This window comes from Rhipicephalus sanguineus, chromosome 9 (genome assembly GCF_013339695.2).
Source record: "Rhipicephalus sanguineus isolate Rsan-2018 chromosome 9, BIME_Rsan_1.4, whole genome shotgun sequence".
NCBI classification, from domain to species: Eukaryota; Metazoa; Arthropoda; class Arachnida; order Ixodida; family Ixodidae; genus Rhipicephalus; species Rhipicephalus sanguineus.
In genome coordinates this window covers 27,041,735-27,057,556 of record NC_051184.2, presented here as the reverse complement: position 1 = coordinate 27,057,556, position 15,822 = coordinate 27,041,735, and the positions used below count along the sequence as shown (strand labels likewise).

Genomic DNA, 15,822 nt, shown 5'->3' with positions numbered 1-15,822 from the left:
TCGCGTTTAAAACGACAATTCGATACCAAAACGAGAGAAAGGGCCATTGCGCGACCGACCCTAGCTAATTCGCAGGAGACAAGCGTCACTCATCGCTTTCGCGTTCAAATTCGCCTACATGCGGCCTGCGCTTAAATAAGAACGTCGCATTCACATCACTGTCGTATCGTGGGAACTTCAGAATGCAAAGAGACGTGCCCATATCAAAATGTTGCCTATCATGGGCAAGGAGAAAACGACTACAGCATTATCATTACCGCAATTGTTTTCCAGCAACGTGATGCTCTTAAGACAGCGCTCGACCGCAGAAGATAGCTATGCAGTGTCGACAACGACAAAATGTATTTCCTTTAGAAAGAAGCATGGCGCGCGCCGGTCCAGGCGGCCGTGGGAGAAACGATTGCCAAACAAAGAATGAGAAGCACGGAAAATCACGTACTCGGCACAATATATGTGTCATGGCACTTATGTAGCGGCCGTGGTCATATGGCACATGAACGCGCCGCGCCACATGAAGTCTCTTAAGCACGCTGCTTGGCTCTATCTCGATTGTAACATGCTACAGAGAACACTCACTGTGTAAAGCCCGATTAACATTACATAATAGGGTACCTTGATTCCAGTCACCACGTGCACGATGTCCAGTGTGCATTTTTCCAAACACATCTGCGGCTGCCTACGGCGCGGTCAGCGCGGCATCATTCGCAAGGGGGTAGGAGGAGAGCGCCGCGTCGCGGCGCGCGTCTGAACTACCTCAATTACAACTTTTCAAAGGGGCGCGCGCCGAATGGGACGGCCGGAGCAACACCGCCGCGCGCCCCGATCCAGGTGGCCGTGGGCTACAGTTCAGCACACTGTTGCCTTTTCAGTAACAGTATTGGTGAACCCAATCAAATACTGCACAAAGTCATTTACATAGATGGAAGAAGCCACGTAGTAGATGTATTTCTACACTGCGATTTCAGTTGATCGCCTTAATGAACTAACACAACATGGTTTCATTTCAATTTTCCTCTTGCCATTTGAAACCAAATGCTTAATATGGGTGGTATTACAAGGAAGAATTTGGCCATTTGATACCCTGATATTGTTTTGTTCACAACCAGTGAGTGTGCAAACTTCAACTGTGCCCCAAAGCTTGCTTCATTCTCACTGCTTCTCATTTGCAGTGATCCAGTGGCTGAACAAGCAGCTCAACTCGTATCAGCTGCAGCAGGACAAACGAGGTAGTCCTGCCGGCTTGTCTTCGAGCAAACAGGTGACTTCACTGCACTCCATCAGTCTTGGGAGTAGCTAGTCACACTAGCCAGTTACTTTGTCATTCAAGTAACTTGTAACTGTAACATTGTTACTTTTTACGCGGTAATGGCAACCTTACTCCGCTTCTGAACCACTCATGCTCTTTGTTGGTTAACGTACCCATGACTGCATTGTGTGAATGCCGGTTATTTGATCATTGAACAGGCTGGCACTCATGTAGGATTTCTTTCTCTTTTTGTTCCAGTTCACAAGCCCAGTAGGTCAAAGCCCTACCTACCCAACTGCACGCAACTTCGCATTTCCTGGCACAGGTGGTGTCACGGCACCTTCGCAGGTGGGGATGACAAAAATAGACCATGCTATCGTTAAGTTTTCAAAAACCGCATATATGAAATCACAGAGTAGGCAGTGCTAACATATTCTTGCTTCATTGATTGTGAACTTGCTGACCATGACATGCCTACTCATGTAGGAGGCACAGGAACGCATGATAGCACACGATCAGAATGACCACGTCCACGTAGTACAGTCGAACCCGTTTATAACGAACTCGAAAGTGTTGCGAAAAGTGGTCGTTATATCAGTAGTTCGTTGTATATGGACTCGCCCTTAAAAACGTGCGCTTAGCGGCCAAGCCGTTTCTTTTTTTGTGCACTTTTGTTAAAGTGCTAACAACCCCTTCGGTGACAAGCTAAGCCTTTTCGCGTCATGAAGCGACGCCTGCTGCGTGCTCACGAGTGAATTAACCGCCTTTGCAATGAGCCGACACCGTTATACCGAAGCGCGGTACTGCGACGTGGAGCCGATCATCCCTGGCTAGTTGCGTGCAGCGCGTCGTCTACTCGGGTCGCGGAGTCACTGCCGGGCCGCTTGCTGTATGCCGTATGCGCGCGTTTGTACGTTCTTCGTGCTTGCTTCACTCCGGACCGTGCACGGGTGCGGCGACTAGCCTCTTCGTTCAACGCGGCGAAAACAAGCATTTTCCAAGCAACGCGCACTCTACGTCTCCGCGATGCTCTCGCGGCCCTGCACGACGATGCGCGGCGCACTTGATTTGTCACCTAGTCAAACACGCAGTATACGCTCGCTGTCAGTGCATCGACGTTTCTCGGTGCCCGCGCCGCTCAACGACAGCGAGCTAATTTTGTTTCTACAAAGCGACGCGCACTTTAAAGCGGTCTCGCACGACGCGGCGGCGGCGAACTTGCGAACGGCAGCATGGCTAAGCATGGATGCGCTCGTACCGCCGTCAATCCGCAGTGTACGGCGTAGTACGCCACACACGCAGCCGAGCAGATATCTACAGATGATTTTGATAAGGTTGTCGGCTATAAGGCATAATGGCACGTTCATCGACGGCCGCCACCTCGCCTTCGCATCTTTTCTGATGCTTATCCGCGAAGGCATCGCCGCAATCGCGCAGAAATCGTTATCACCGATCGACCGGTCTCTGCCGTTACCGGAAAGACGGACGACTTTTCGCGGCACATTGTGGCGTCGACGAGTTTAGGGACGCAGTGAACCTCTTTGCGATGGAAAGTTACCGCTGTTATCACTTCAATTGCATTTATGCCTTCTTGGTTCCAAGGCATTGTTTGGTTCATCGCAGGCGGTCGTAGCTGCAGAGAACGGCGTCAGGAAAGGTTACTGTGCGAAAGCTGACCGCAAGGCTTCACGATGCCTACTATTTTTTTTCCCCACTGCCATTCTACCACTGAAGAAACGCCTGAAAAGTGAGCGACCTCGCTCGCAGCGTCCGAAATCTGCGTGCGGTGCTCGCCGATCTGGGTATCTTAGTCGCGAGTAAACTGGAGCGGGGCACGCGCGAGCGCGCGCCCCTGTCACGCTTTAGAAGGCATATTATAACTTTTTTTCGCTTCGTATGCACCATATTTTTACCGCGACCGTGTCTGAAGTGTTCGTTGTAAAAGTAGGAGGCTTTGAAAAATGTTCGCTATATCTGGACGCAGCTTCAATGGTTAGCATATGAAAATCGTAAGTGCGCCCAAATATGGTCGTTATAACCGATAGATCGTTATATGTGGGATCGTTATAAGTGGGTTCGACTGTATTGGAAAAATACCATAACACCAACAGTACTATCACTTGTACCTGCACGAATATGAAACGCTGCCAGATATGTCATCGGTTTGTGTTTTTATAGGTTCTGATATTTTTTTTTGTACTATTGTACTACTATGTACCTTTAAAATCAGCATAACAAACCAGACAGCTGATAGCCCAGACTGTGCCCTCATCTCCGTTACGTGTCCCTTCTCTCCACTGTTTTTTTTTATATCATTTATTGACTAAATGTGTAGGTGACTACATTAGTGCACTCAAGCAAACACTGCATGTGGTCAAGATAACACGGAGTACTCTAATGTGCACTCGGGAGCCCTTAATTAAGCTAATCACTTTGCCCATGGAGTCATTCCTGTAGTACAGTAAAACATCTTGAACAAATACAAGCGCGACAAAAACGAGGACGAGAACAGAAAAGACAGACTACAGCGCTGTAGTCCTGTCTTTTCTATTCTCGTCCTCGTTTTTGTCGCGCTTGTATTCGTTCAAGATGGAAGTACACCAACTCGCCCAGTTGTCAGTTCTGAAGTACAGTAAAAGCTTGTTAATTCGACCTTTGTTAATTTGGAAAATTGGATAATTCGGACATGTTCCCTGGTCCTGGCCAGCATGTGCATTGTTTAATGGCATCAAACTCTTGTTAATTCGGTCACATCTGGCCTTAGCCGGGTTAGTTCGGACGATCCGTGGAGGGCGCTGAGCGCAAAGCGCCGCAAATGTGCTACGCAAAAGAGCAAAAAGGGCGTTCGCAAAGACAATCGAAACGAGGCGGCGCTGTCCGCATCGCTATCTTTGCCAGTTAGTGGCCACGGTTTTGTCGCATGCGAATCCGGCACTCAGCAGCTTTGTCTTAACTTCGTGCAATGCACGCGCAATGTCACAAAACACAAACATGACAGAAGGTGTTGAAGATGATGAGCTTTCAGCCGCGGTAGGCCTGCTGGCATGAAACTCGCTTGCTACATTGCGATGGACGAACTATCTGTTGCCGGCTGTTTTACCTTCGAAAGAACTATCGTCACATGCATGGGGTGGTGGGGGTGGTGCGGTACGAAATAAATAGGGAGGGGTGCAGAGCATGTTTTGGGCTAATTAAGCATGGCAGTTTGGCACCGTGGCCGCATTGAGAACGAAGTCGCAGGATGACTAAAATTGCGGCTTTTACACTGCTCTTACGCAAAATAAGTGCAGTATTTATATGTGTCTATGAAGAAAATGAAAGTTTATTGATGTAACAGACCTTTCTTTATTGTTTTCTCAATACCTTCGATAGTTCGGCATTCGGTCAATTCGGACATTTTTTCCGGTCCCATGAAATCCGAATTATCGAGCTTTTGCTGTAGTTGTTCAGAAGGAATCGGCATTTGCTTGGATTCTGTATTGCAGCCAACTTTTCCGAATCCTGAGCCCTGGTGTGGCACAAGAATCTCCAGTTCTTCCCAAGCCCATTGGGTGAGCTGGCCCCCTTTCGTGCTTGTTGAGTGTTGCGATGTATTTTCTGCATGTGCTGTGCTTGCCTGAAACTGCGTGTAATTTCATTCCTCATCGTACCAATCCGGAGTAGCATTCTAGGGAAGGCAGACCTCTTCAATACTTATTAAAAGAAGCCCCGTCTCTCTTTCTCCACGCCCTTACAATCAGAACTGTGAGTAATCATAAAGATGAAGTTATGGAAAAGTTAAAAAGACTTTCTACAAACTTTTGTGTATGTCACTCTTGGCAGTACAATATTCAAACATGTTTCTCTCTCTCTCTCTTTCATGATAATGTAGACCATAAGTGAGAAGATAGGTTGATCCACTATTTTTAATCCCAACTATACTAGGATACACAATGAAGCCAGTGATAGAGAGTGGGAAATCGGTTATGTTAATGTTATCTTTACGTAGATTTAGCTAGGTGATAAAATTCACTTACATTACCTGTCAGCATACGTTAACCTGTCAAGGTACCTTAACAGGGTTTTTGCGGCGTGTAGTCCAAATTAAGCTGAATTCGTTCATTTTACTCGTCCTGACCGTCTTGCCTCACTTTTACCGTAGGGACACCCCACTGGTCGACCCACGATTTCTGCAGCCTCTGACGACAGACCCAACGGCAAAGAGGGTGCTTAATCCGCTGACCACTGCAACCACTCCGGCCGGGTCGGCCGCATTCGATCGCCAAAGGGCGCCTGCTGCGAGCCAAGCGCCGCTCTTCCACCCGGCCACTGCCAAGACTAAGCCGTCCTGACGGCAGTATAGCGAGAAGCGAAACAGATTGGTTAAATCAAATATCCATTTCTGAATGGAGAATACTGTAAAGTTCTGTGCGCCTACGTGGAGTAGGTTCGTCCTTTATCACCGCCGGCCCTGTTTCCGTGAGCAAGATCGGAATGTGCGATGAGATCCTGCGGTTCAGATTTACCACAGGCAGTGGCTTCTGGCGAGAGTGGGTTTTATTGACGTCTAGTTATACGAATGTAATATTGAAGCCATATCTAATGCGAGAATACCTGGGTTGTGTCAATTATTAGCATTAGATTTTATAAGCGGATAGTAACGTCCTCAGAATGCTGATGTTGCCGAGAAATGTAACTTTTCGTTATATTTGCGTAAGAATAACGAGGTCATCTGCACGGTAAATGGCACTCTTGCTATGGCAGCCTCATCGGGTACGACACGCCTCTGCGCAGAGCAAAGCGCCATCTTCTTCTGTAGGTGTGGACTCGCGATAACGAAGCACTATGTATTTACAACATGAACTGCAGTGAGAAGAAACTTAAACAAGAAAAGTCTTTTCTTTCAGTTTATGAAGATAATGTATAAATTTGTTATTAAACGCGAATTGTAATTAAAGGCTGAGCCGTGTGCTGGGAAAATTGAAACCTGGGTGTTGAGCCGATGCCAGGTGATTGGACCTTTAAGGTCCCCCGGCAGAGGCAACACAACCCTTTGGCCCCAGCTTCACATAGACTGCACCCCTGGGCTGACCCAGCCACGGGAAATTGGCAGTCGCTTTTTCCAGTCTTTCTTTTCCTGCATCCTCGTGCTTCTCTTTTACTTTTATCTTTCCTTGTTCTTCTCTCTTCTACTTCAATTTTTCCTGGTGGCTAGGGTTAACCTTATGTGGCTATCCAACCTAGGACAAACCATACTTCTTAAAAGAGCAGCCACTTACAGCTGGCGTCCGCTTGTTGGGCCCGAAAGTGAGTGGCTGGCATAGCTGCCGAACAATCGCCCCAATTAAAGGAGGTGCGTCGATGTAGCCTATCAATTCTCCTTGAACAAGAGAGACCACTACTCCAAGTATCATGTTAATCATTCTGGAAGCACTGAAAGGGAAGCAACAAACATCGCACCCTTCTTTGTGCCTTGATACTTGACGGGGGCTATAATACCACCAAAATGGCAAGCGGGGATCTGTTAATTGAAGTAAAAGGAGAGTCCCAGTATGAAATTTTGTGGGCACCTGCAGTCAGCAGAAAATACTAATACTCACTTAATAGAAAGTTCGACGCTGTCTAATAGGACGTTGTGCGAATCGATCTAGAATCTTCTTATTGAAATTTTTCGCTCAGCTTCATTGCTTTAGAAGTTGATTAATCAATTTTACCTAATTACACAATTAAGCAGAACACAAATAAATAGTGGGATTTACTCCATGCAGTAATGAACAACATAAATTTGGTAGCGTCATCATAAAGTGCATCAGTATACTTTTAAACTCCTGCCGAGTTGACTGGGGCTTCCTGTATAATTTATTTTAGGGCCGCTTTCTGCTTTCTTCTTAACCTTGTTTCAAACAATTGAAGCTGCCCCGTACTCATATACTTCTGCCATTCCATGTCTCTGCCACACTCAGCTACACATTTGGTGGTCCAACGGCTAACACCCAAATTGTACTGAGTTGCGCACGAATACATTTTTCTTGTTTGGTGACCTTGCTATTTGAGGAAAAATGATAGCTGCAAGAGACCGCCAGAAAATCACAATAAGTAATTTTTCTTGGCTATCGCTGCTAAATTCATGTCGGCTCGATATTTCAATGCATGCCAGATAGTCGAAATAATTATAAAACATTCAACAATGCATTTTCTCATTGCATATACAGGGTGCCTCAGTTAGCTCTAGCCAGAGTTTAAAAATAAGCCGGCACACTTTATAACGGCATGACTAAATGCATGTTCCTCACTATTGCATGGAGTACATCGCACAATTTATTGTGTTCTGCTTAATTAGGTAAGATTCGTTAGAAAGTTGCAGATCGATTTGCAAAACGTCTGATTGGACAGTTTAACATTAATCTATTGGGTATTCCTGTCTTCCTGCTTCGTGCAGATGTCAGTGAAATAAAAAAAAAAAGTGGTTGATCCCTCTGTCATAGGAATCAGTATGACACGAAAGTGAAACATGTCTTTACAAAATTAGTTCAATGATCATGAATAAACCTTTGAGGTAGCTGAAGTAGTTAACATACACCCGGACACAGCATATGGTGAATCCTGTGCAAAGATTTCATCAACAAGCTCATAATCACTAGTACTCAATACGCGCTCATTAAAAGCGTCGTCATTTTGAGGAGAGAAACGTACGGCAAGGTGTGCGCTCTCCAGCAATTGGGCAACCTAGACTTCTGCTCATGCATACACCACTACACAGCGCTTCAGGAACGTGAAAGGCTGAGCTCGTAGCTGGAGCCGTAATCGCGCGAAGGCATTCCACTGCCGGCTGGCGTGTCTCTCACTGTAACAAGGTGCTCACTCAGACTGTATTGAAACGAAATGGAGTGGAAATCGGTGAGCCAGCCCCCGCTGCGCTGAGGCTACCGAAGCGCCTCCTGACGGCGCTCGTGAGTTTCATGATGCAGTACTTCACCTCTCCAAGACGGTGATCCCACACCAACCAAGGTCACTGTGAAAGGGAGGTGTGAAAGATACAAGGTGCGTTTCGATATATGCATGTTCGACTGTATTAAGCTCAATATAACGAGCACTGATATAGCGAATTATTGGTTATAACGAACTAAATATGAACTTGTTTGGTTGAACTTCATATAAGTGGCATTTATTCTTCTTTTATAACGAAACCGAAGACTCTGGAGCCGCCATGATATCGGTTACAACGAAGAAATATTTCTCGAGAGAGAGGCTCGAAACTCGAAAGGTAGCATAAAAAGCAAAACAAATATTCAAAGACAATTCACAACCACATCTCTTGTTAATCGTTTGAAATAAGTTGCGGGAACTTAAAGGGTTCCTGCAATACTTTTCTGAGTTATAACGGAATAGTCTCACTTAGCACATGGCACTTCACGAATTACATGCCGCAAAAACTTTTAGAATCTGTCAAGTACGAGCGGAGTTAGAGAGATTTGCCGCACGCTTCAAGCGTTTTCTCTCTCCTTTCGTATACGGTGAGCGCGCTGAAAGCTACGCAGGGAAGGGAATGATGACGGGGCAAGAAGATGCGTCCCTTCGTCAGCGCGCGTCGTGGTTTTGATCACTTTCTTTTTTTACAGCGAACCTGTGTACTTCTCGTTGGTCGGAAAATTCTGTGGCAGAAACACAAAACGCCATGGTTAAAGGGCCCCTAAACCACCAACAGACGCTCGCGTGCTCCTTTGCTATAGCAGATGCGCGCGCTCCTTGCGTTTTCACCTCGGACGCTGAGGAGGGGCATTCGGAGAGGTGGACAGACGAGCAGACGAACGCAGCGTAGCGAAGGGAAGAGCGAAACGAGCAAACTCGTGTAACTCCGCTAGCGTTCGCTGTAGACTCGTCCACAACTTCAACGCCAAAACTAAATTTCGACCTCTGGGTGGTTTAGGAGCCCTTTAAAAGGAAACAGCATATTTCTTTGCAATCAAGCATACGCATAGAACTCAGTACTCGTTTCAATCAAGAAAACCACAAAACAAGCAACAAAACCGCATGCTGTATGATAAGGCGCCTGTGAACAATGGGAACACCCTCCCACGCGTTCCCGGTAAAGATTACGTTGCAGCTGCTATAGCCACCATACAGCTGCTTTGCACTTCACGCGAGGGCTTCAAATGACGTCAAACGGCCCTTCCTCCTCCCCTCGTGTGTTTCCCGCGATTGATTTCAGTCTAAGACTGCCGTGCAGGGCCGGATTAACAGTGCCTATTAACTCCAAGATTCTTTAAGAAGTCGAGCGTTGACTTCGCGAGATCTTGCCCTCTGTGACTGGTCATGGGTAAAAACCCAAGAAAATGTTCTGTGGGCTCATCGTTAGCGACGTAGCGAACGACCACTGTAAGTTCATCCTTGTGACTCGAATCAGGTGTAGAATCAATCAAAAGAGAGCTACTTGGAACTCGCAAGCTCGGATGTAATTTCTTATCGGACTTCAGTTTTCAGAGCTTCTACAACCTTAGAATAACAGAGAGCTGAGCTAGTTGGTAAGTATTCATTCTACAACCTTTTCCACAACGGTTGGAAATAAGATTTCAAACCGAAACCGCGCTCTATGCGCCTTCGCATTGCGCGTTCCGAAAATTTTTTAAAAAATCCCGGTCGGGCTGCTCTCTGTGTCCATCAGCTGGATAAACACCATCGCTATGCGCGATGGATGGTTTCGGGCGAACCGTAAGCTGACCTCAGGATTATGCACTAGTGATGCAGAACTGTCGGTAAATTGACTATCGATAGTATAGTTTTTTTGAAACTATCGATACTGTAAACAAACTATCGATAGTGCTACTGTCGACAAACTATCCGTAGTGCAATCGGTAGTACCATCGTTAATATTACTATATCGATATTACTGCCACGTGTGTTTATTGCTTTGTTTTGACGTATTCGGGTTTCACCCACAAAAACTGTTAGCAACGTTTGACGCAGACCACGCTGTAATGTTTGAGAAGTTTCACAATGGTTTGAGATTATTCTGTTAAGATTGCGCGCCAGAAGCGAATAGACAAGTTTATTCGAGAGCTTACGCAAGCACCAGCGATAATGCTGGAAGGTTTGATGACTGATGTATAAAGGACGACGCGTTCCACCGATGATCAGATTACTCAAAGGCTGACGACTGTTCCCGGCGTATTAGTGCGCAGCATGTATCGCTTGTATTTTGAGTTTCGCTTTTCTGGGCACAAGTTCGCCCAAATAAAGAGCTCCGTATTTCCCAGTCATGCTGCAGCATCCTTCACCGCCACAACCACGTGGCAATACTATTGATAGTGGTGTGAATAATGATGCGGTTGCTGGCCAACCATATTGCCAAAATATTTGCGATAGCCTACTACTAGCTTTGCTTAATTTATGAGCAAATTTTGCAGAGAAATTAATTATTTCCGCAGTGAAAATGGCGGAACATATCCATCAATAAATTCGTATCCAAAAGCAACCAGTTACACCTTACAATTAACTTCTTGATTTTATTCTGTTTATTTTGAAATCATAAAATGCAATATCAATTTGAAGCCGCGCAGTCCCACCACATGTAAAGGCTTCCTTACCGCTACAGCTGTGTCAGCAAAGCACACTGGTGAAGAACACAATTATGTCAACTTTCTTGCCCTTCAGCCTGCTCCATAGAGTTAATATACTGACTCTAGAGGAAAAGCTGGGCCGCGAGACCTATAACCACAAGAACGCTGACATCTTGGAACGTTGTCATTCTTGCCATCACATATCAATCCTAAAGGAGCATCTGCACAATTAAAAACTTGCGGATATTGTTTTGTGTTTATTTTGAATACTTCTACGAAAGAATACGACGGCTATTTATGCAATTTACTGCGCGCGGAAAGGAGCGTTTGCAGGCTAGTTAACTAGATGGCACCACCATATCAACACTCGCGAGCATGCTCGCGAGTACGCGACACTCTAACGCGAGTGTGTGCTTGCGGCCGATTGCGCCGGTTTGCGCGTCGTGTTAAAGCCCCTGAAACTTCGTTCGCGTCGTGTGTCTCGTAGTTGTCATAGTGTCCCGTTGTGTGCGTTTTCTCTCGCCGCATACCACTCGACTTCATGTGACAGCCCTTTTTTCTTTCGAGCTGGAAACTTCAGTGCATCAGTGCAAACCAGGACGGACGGCAAAGAAGAGATGAGACAAGCCCTGAAAGTTATGTACGAACTAGTCGGAACCGATTTTTTTAATACTTTTTAACGGCGATAAAGCTTCGTGGGCCGTGTAACTTTAGTTTCGATTGAAGCTTTCGGGAGATGTCTCACTCACATTCGCCGCTGCATGCTGCAATCGACATTTTTCTGCTTTACGGCTCTCTGCACTGAAGTACGGCAGCAATGAGCTGAAAAAGAACGTGGATACAGGTGTCTCGCCATTGCAAGTCGAATCAGCGCGCGACCACGGCCTACGGACTTTGCTTCGAGCTGCGAATCTGTCGAGTGACCTTTGTGCCAGCGAACGGAGAAACTTTGGTATGGAGTGCCTAGTAAAAACCACAAACAGGTGGAAATTTTAACTGTTATCAACCGGACCAGCTGCACAGACAACCGTACACTAACACACGGCTTCACGCATCAAAACACAGCTGATGTTCTCTGAACAGCGCGTAACTGGCTTAGGTTGGTAGATTAAAACTGATTACTACCGTCAAATATAGCGAGCGTCTCAGAGTCTGGCAACGCTGGCAACGATCGTTTCGTTCCATCATGGCGGAACACATGCGGTTATAGGTTTCAATGCATGGGCCCTATGGGGAGCTTTTCCTCTAGAGTCAGTATATTAACTCTATGGCCTGCTCCTCCGGCTGCACTATACCACGCGCGCGGGGAACCAAGTTTATTCTGCATTGAGTCCGCGCTGTTGTTTTTATACTATCGATAGTACCATCAATTTTTTTTACTATCGATAGGGCTATCGATAGTATTTTTCACCATCGATAGTTCGATAGTGACTCAGCTATCGATAGTATCGATAGTACCATCGATAGTTCTGCATCTCTATTATGCACATTATGCAAAGAACATACTTTTCGAAGCATTCATGATTAAAATATATAATTTCTGTTTCAATCAGGGGAAATCAGCAGGACTGTCACCTTTTTCAAGGTGTGTGACCGGGCTAGTTGGTATTCGTCCTCGTGTATTACACGCGTTGTTCACGTCAATATGGAAACCTTTTTCAAACCAATTCACGAAGTGTGCCCTTTTTTTTTTTTCGGTTCTCAGGGGGCCCGGTTCATGAGCCCTTTGAACCCTGGATAATCCGCCGCTGATGTCATGGTTAGACCACGGAAATTATAGGACACCAGAAGAACAGCGTGAATACAACGTGCTCGACGAAAGGAACAAATTCGTCTTGCTGAAATGGTCGCGGAAGCAATCACGGTCTACCACAGCGACCACAAAGCTATCATCACTACCGTTACACCCCGAAAAAGATTTCTGGCTACGCCACTGGCTTTATATGTATTTATCCTGCCCTGCCACCTCCCGAAAGCTTTGCGCACCTAACCTAGATTTCCACTGCCTCCAGGATCGGCCCAACTTTGACCAAGCTACGATGACGTCATCATGGGACGTTTCATGTAATAAATTTTGGCGATATGTGACGTCATTATTACGTCATGAGGTGACGTCATCACGTGATGATTTTTTTGCATCACTCGTGTTGCCACCGCCTACGCGGGACGCGGGTCAAAGCGGACACTTTGACCGGGACCGCTGATCGACTTAATAACATGTACCGTGCATCTTGTAATCATAGTGCGAAAATTATTAACCGCACCTAGTGAACAGTAAATAAACGAGCAATGTGCTTAAATAAATCTTAAGCTCCACAGCATTAGCGGGAAATATAGTGCGTGCAATTTCTTTACACGTGCCATAAGAAGCCACATACTACATGATAATAAAAACGGAAAGTGTACATGTTACCTGGCAGATGCTTAATTAGCCAGGAGGACAGAAAAAAATAACGCACAACGTTACACTCAACATTTTGACATATACTGACACACGCGTCTGTCGTTGAAGGTAGAATGACCTACATCATTAGCGACAGTACACAAGCTGGTCATGCAATATATATGCATGAGCAAGTGCCGTGAGGCAAATATTGTCCATGTCGTAAATAAATGTGCATCGTAAATCGCGAAAGTTGACTTAAGTACAAACGCCGTGTAGCACGCAATCATTCGCATGCACATGCCGCACAAGTGCTGCTTGGTTATCCTACGGGCACTAAAATACTCTAGGAGGCAGATTAGACGGCATGCAGAACCTGTGCGACAAACACAGACACCCATCCATCCACCCGTCTAGACACACACACACAGACACACGAGCGCTCTTTTTTTTTTTTTTACAAAACATATGAAACGATACCATAATCTAGTATGCAAAAAGCTGCTTTACCACCAAGCACCGGAGTTTTCAGGAGCTTGCCAATTTTTGGCTCCACTCGGAAACAAAGTACTTCGCAAGCTCTTAAGTTGTGCAAACCAACAGCAGCGTCGAAATGCGACATCGTACAGTAGGCTACAACGCGTTTTCGCTGAAAACGAACGACTCCATCCAGCCGGGCGGCCACACCTTCTGCTGTTGTTTAACCTGCTTTTCCATCTACAGCAAGTCAAAGCATTGCGCCTTCGAACCGCTGAAAGATTCGGCCGTTTTTCACAGTCCGCATTCCAGCTCGCCTGCCCTTTTGTCTTGAATTATACCGACACGATACATAACCAACATGGCGCCATCCCGATCATCGAGTGAGATGGACAGCTGGGACAGCCATGCGGGGAATCGCTGGTCGTGGCATTGGCGCCGTCGCGTCCCCAAACAGCACCGGCAGGCCCTGGCCCTGGCGCCGTCGGTCATCGGCGCGTCCCCGTGCTCCGTGACCGCGCTGTCGTTAGCGTATGGCCATTGGCCAGACTAATCGTCCGACCGTGAGTGCCGTGCGCACACGTATGCTCTTATTGGTCGAATCAAATTACAGGGATATACAATGAGGACAGATGGGGATAGCCGGGCGCAACTCTGGGCGCAGTGCATCCGTGCATCAGCGAAAGTTGGCGAGAATGGACGTGTGGTAGAACGTGCCCACGCGGCGCTTGACCTCGATTTTCCCGCCAAAATAATTTCTGGCTGGAATACATCGGAGAAGGGGCCTCGGCTCGACGGACGTTTCTTCAACAAATGTGGGCCGCTTCCGTGTTCCTCGGCGGCGGATGCGTCGCTGTTCCCGTACTTCTTCTGGACTGTGCGATCTCCTTGTGCTCGTCGGAGGAAGACTCGTAACGGTGAGTGCCTACGAGAAACCGCGGTGGCCATTGTGCGTGCTTTTTTTTTTTCTTTTTACTCGGGGCAGCGCAATTAATTAACGAGAAATCGCGGAACCGATACGCTCGATTCCTGATAGTTACAATTGTAAAGAAGCTAACAGGAAAGGAGGACCAAGTGAAGCACGGGGAAATCACTTAACTTTTTCTTAACTTTATATAGAAGTGATTAAAGAAAGTATGAGTGGGGAAAAAAAAGAAAGAAGCGGCCGAAACTAATCGTCAGTCATTTAAAAGGATGTTCTTTTTCCCGAGGGATAAATTGCCCCGTCATGGGTGCAGTAAATAGGAATTTTAATAAATTCGTGCGCTTGTTTGATGTATATTTATGTGATTTATTGTCGTCATCAACCAGAGCTTTGTTTGTTGCTATTTAAATTCATGTGTCGTGTTGCTTGGTTGTGTTATTTCGTACGCGTACTTGTATGTCTGTGTGTATAACTTCCGGATGCGAGACGTTGTATAAGAGTGTCTTTACCTAAAGGGTTAAAGAGAGAGAGAATAAACATCCTTGTTTGAGAAGATAGCTTTGGAAGAGGCGGCTATAGTTCAGGACACGAGTACAGGATGCTTTGAGCTTGAAAGCAGCGTCCTGTTCTCTCGCGATCAGCCTAAAACTGATCCCCGAGGTTGGAGCTGGCCAAGACTCTCTCCAAAAGCTCGTTGGTGTGGTAATGGTGGCGATTTCCAGCACCCTCCTACCATATGTTGAAGGGACCCGGGTTCTCCGCAGAAGCGGCATTGTGGAGAAAACTCAGTATATGGGTATCAGCTGATTTCTTGTCGGGAATGGGACTGTGCATCGAGCTCGGAGTAATCTCTCCTACTCTCTCCAGGTTGTTGCTTTGTGTGCGGGAGTGTGTGTTCTATAGCTGAGGGTCAGTTTCTAATATTCTGTGCGACGTACGTCATGGTACAAAACTAGACTGTTGACGATCTCGTTGCCAGAAATGTCGTAATGAGCTGGCGCACAGATGATCGTGACTGGTCTGTTTGACGGCTTTTGGCTGATGATTCTGAGCGTGTTTGTTCTGTCGATAGCGATCGAAGCTTGGACACGCCTGTTGAGTGTTGGTGGCTTCCAGCTCGGTTTGAGAGAGAGCGGTGGCTGTGGCCGTTTCCTCGGCTTCTGGGCCCGGCATTGCCTCGCGGGATTGATAGACTTCTATATGTTCTTTATTGACGTTTAAAGTGGCTGTTGCGGCTGCTCGTCCGGGGTTATGT

At 46.5% G+C, this 15,822-nt stretch overlaps 2 protein-coding genes across 3 annotated transcripts in view; both read left to right on the top strand.

Annotated features, from left to right (window-relative positions):
• The window catches only part of LOC119404829 (spindle assembly abnormal protein 6 homolog), a 38,535-nt gene extending 32,340 nt beyond the window's left edge, over window positions 1-6,195 (top strand). For both annotated transcript variants that reach the window (XM_037671502.2, XM_037671504.2), the window contains exons 14-17: window positions 1,170-1,258; window positions 1,505-1,594; window positions 4,732-4,797; window positions 5,388-6,195. In XM_037671502.2, the coding sequence (XP_037527430.1) occupies window positions 1,170-1,258; window positions 1,505-1,594; window positions 4,732-4,797; window positions 5,388-5,459 (317 nt within the window). In that variant the 3' untranslated portion in view covers window positions 5,460-6,195. The remainder of the gene's footprint in view (window positions 1-1,169; window positions 1,259-1,504; window positions 1,595-4,731; window positions 4,798-5,387) is intronic.
• Window positions 6,196-14,264: 8,069 nt separating this feature from the next.
• The window catches only part of LOC119405402 (natterin-4), a 35,766-nt gene continuing 34,208 nt past the window's right edge, over window positions 14,265-15,822 (top strand). The window contains exon 1 of the mRNA XM_037672242.2: window positions 14,265-14,559. Within this exon, the coding sequence (XP_037528170.1) occupies window positions 14,265-14,559 (295 nt within the window). The remainder of the gene's footprint in view (window positions 14,560-15,822) is intronic.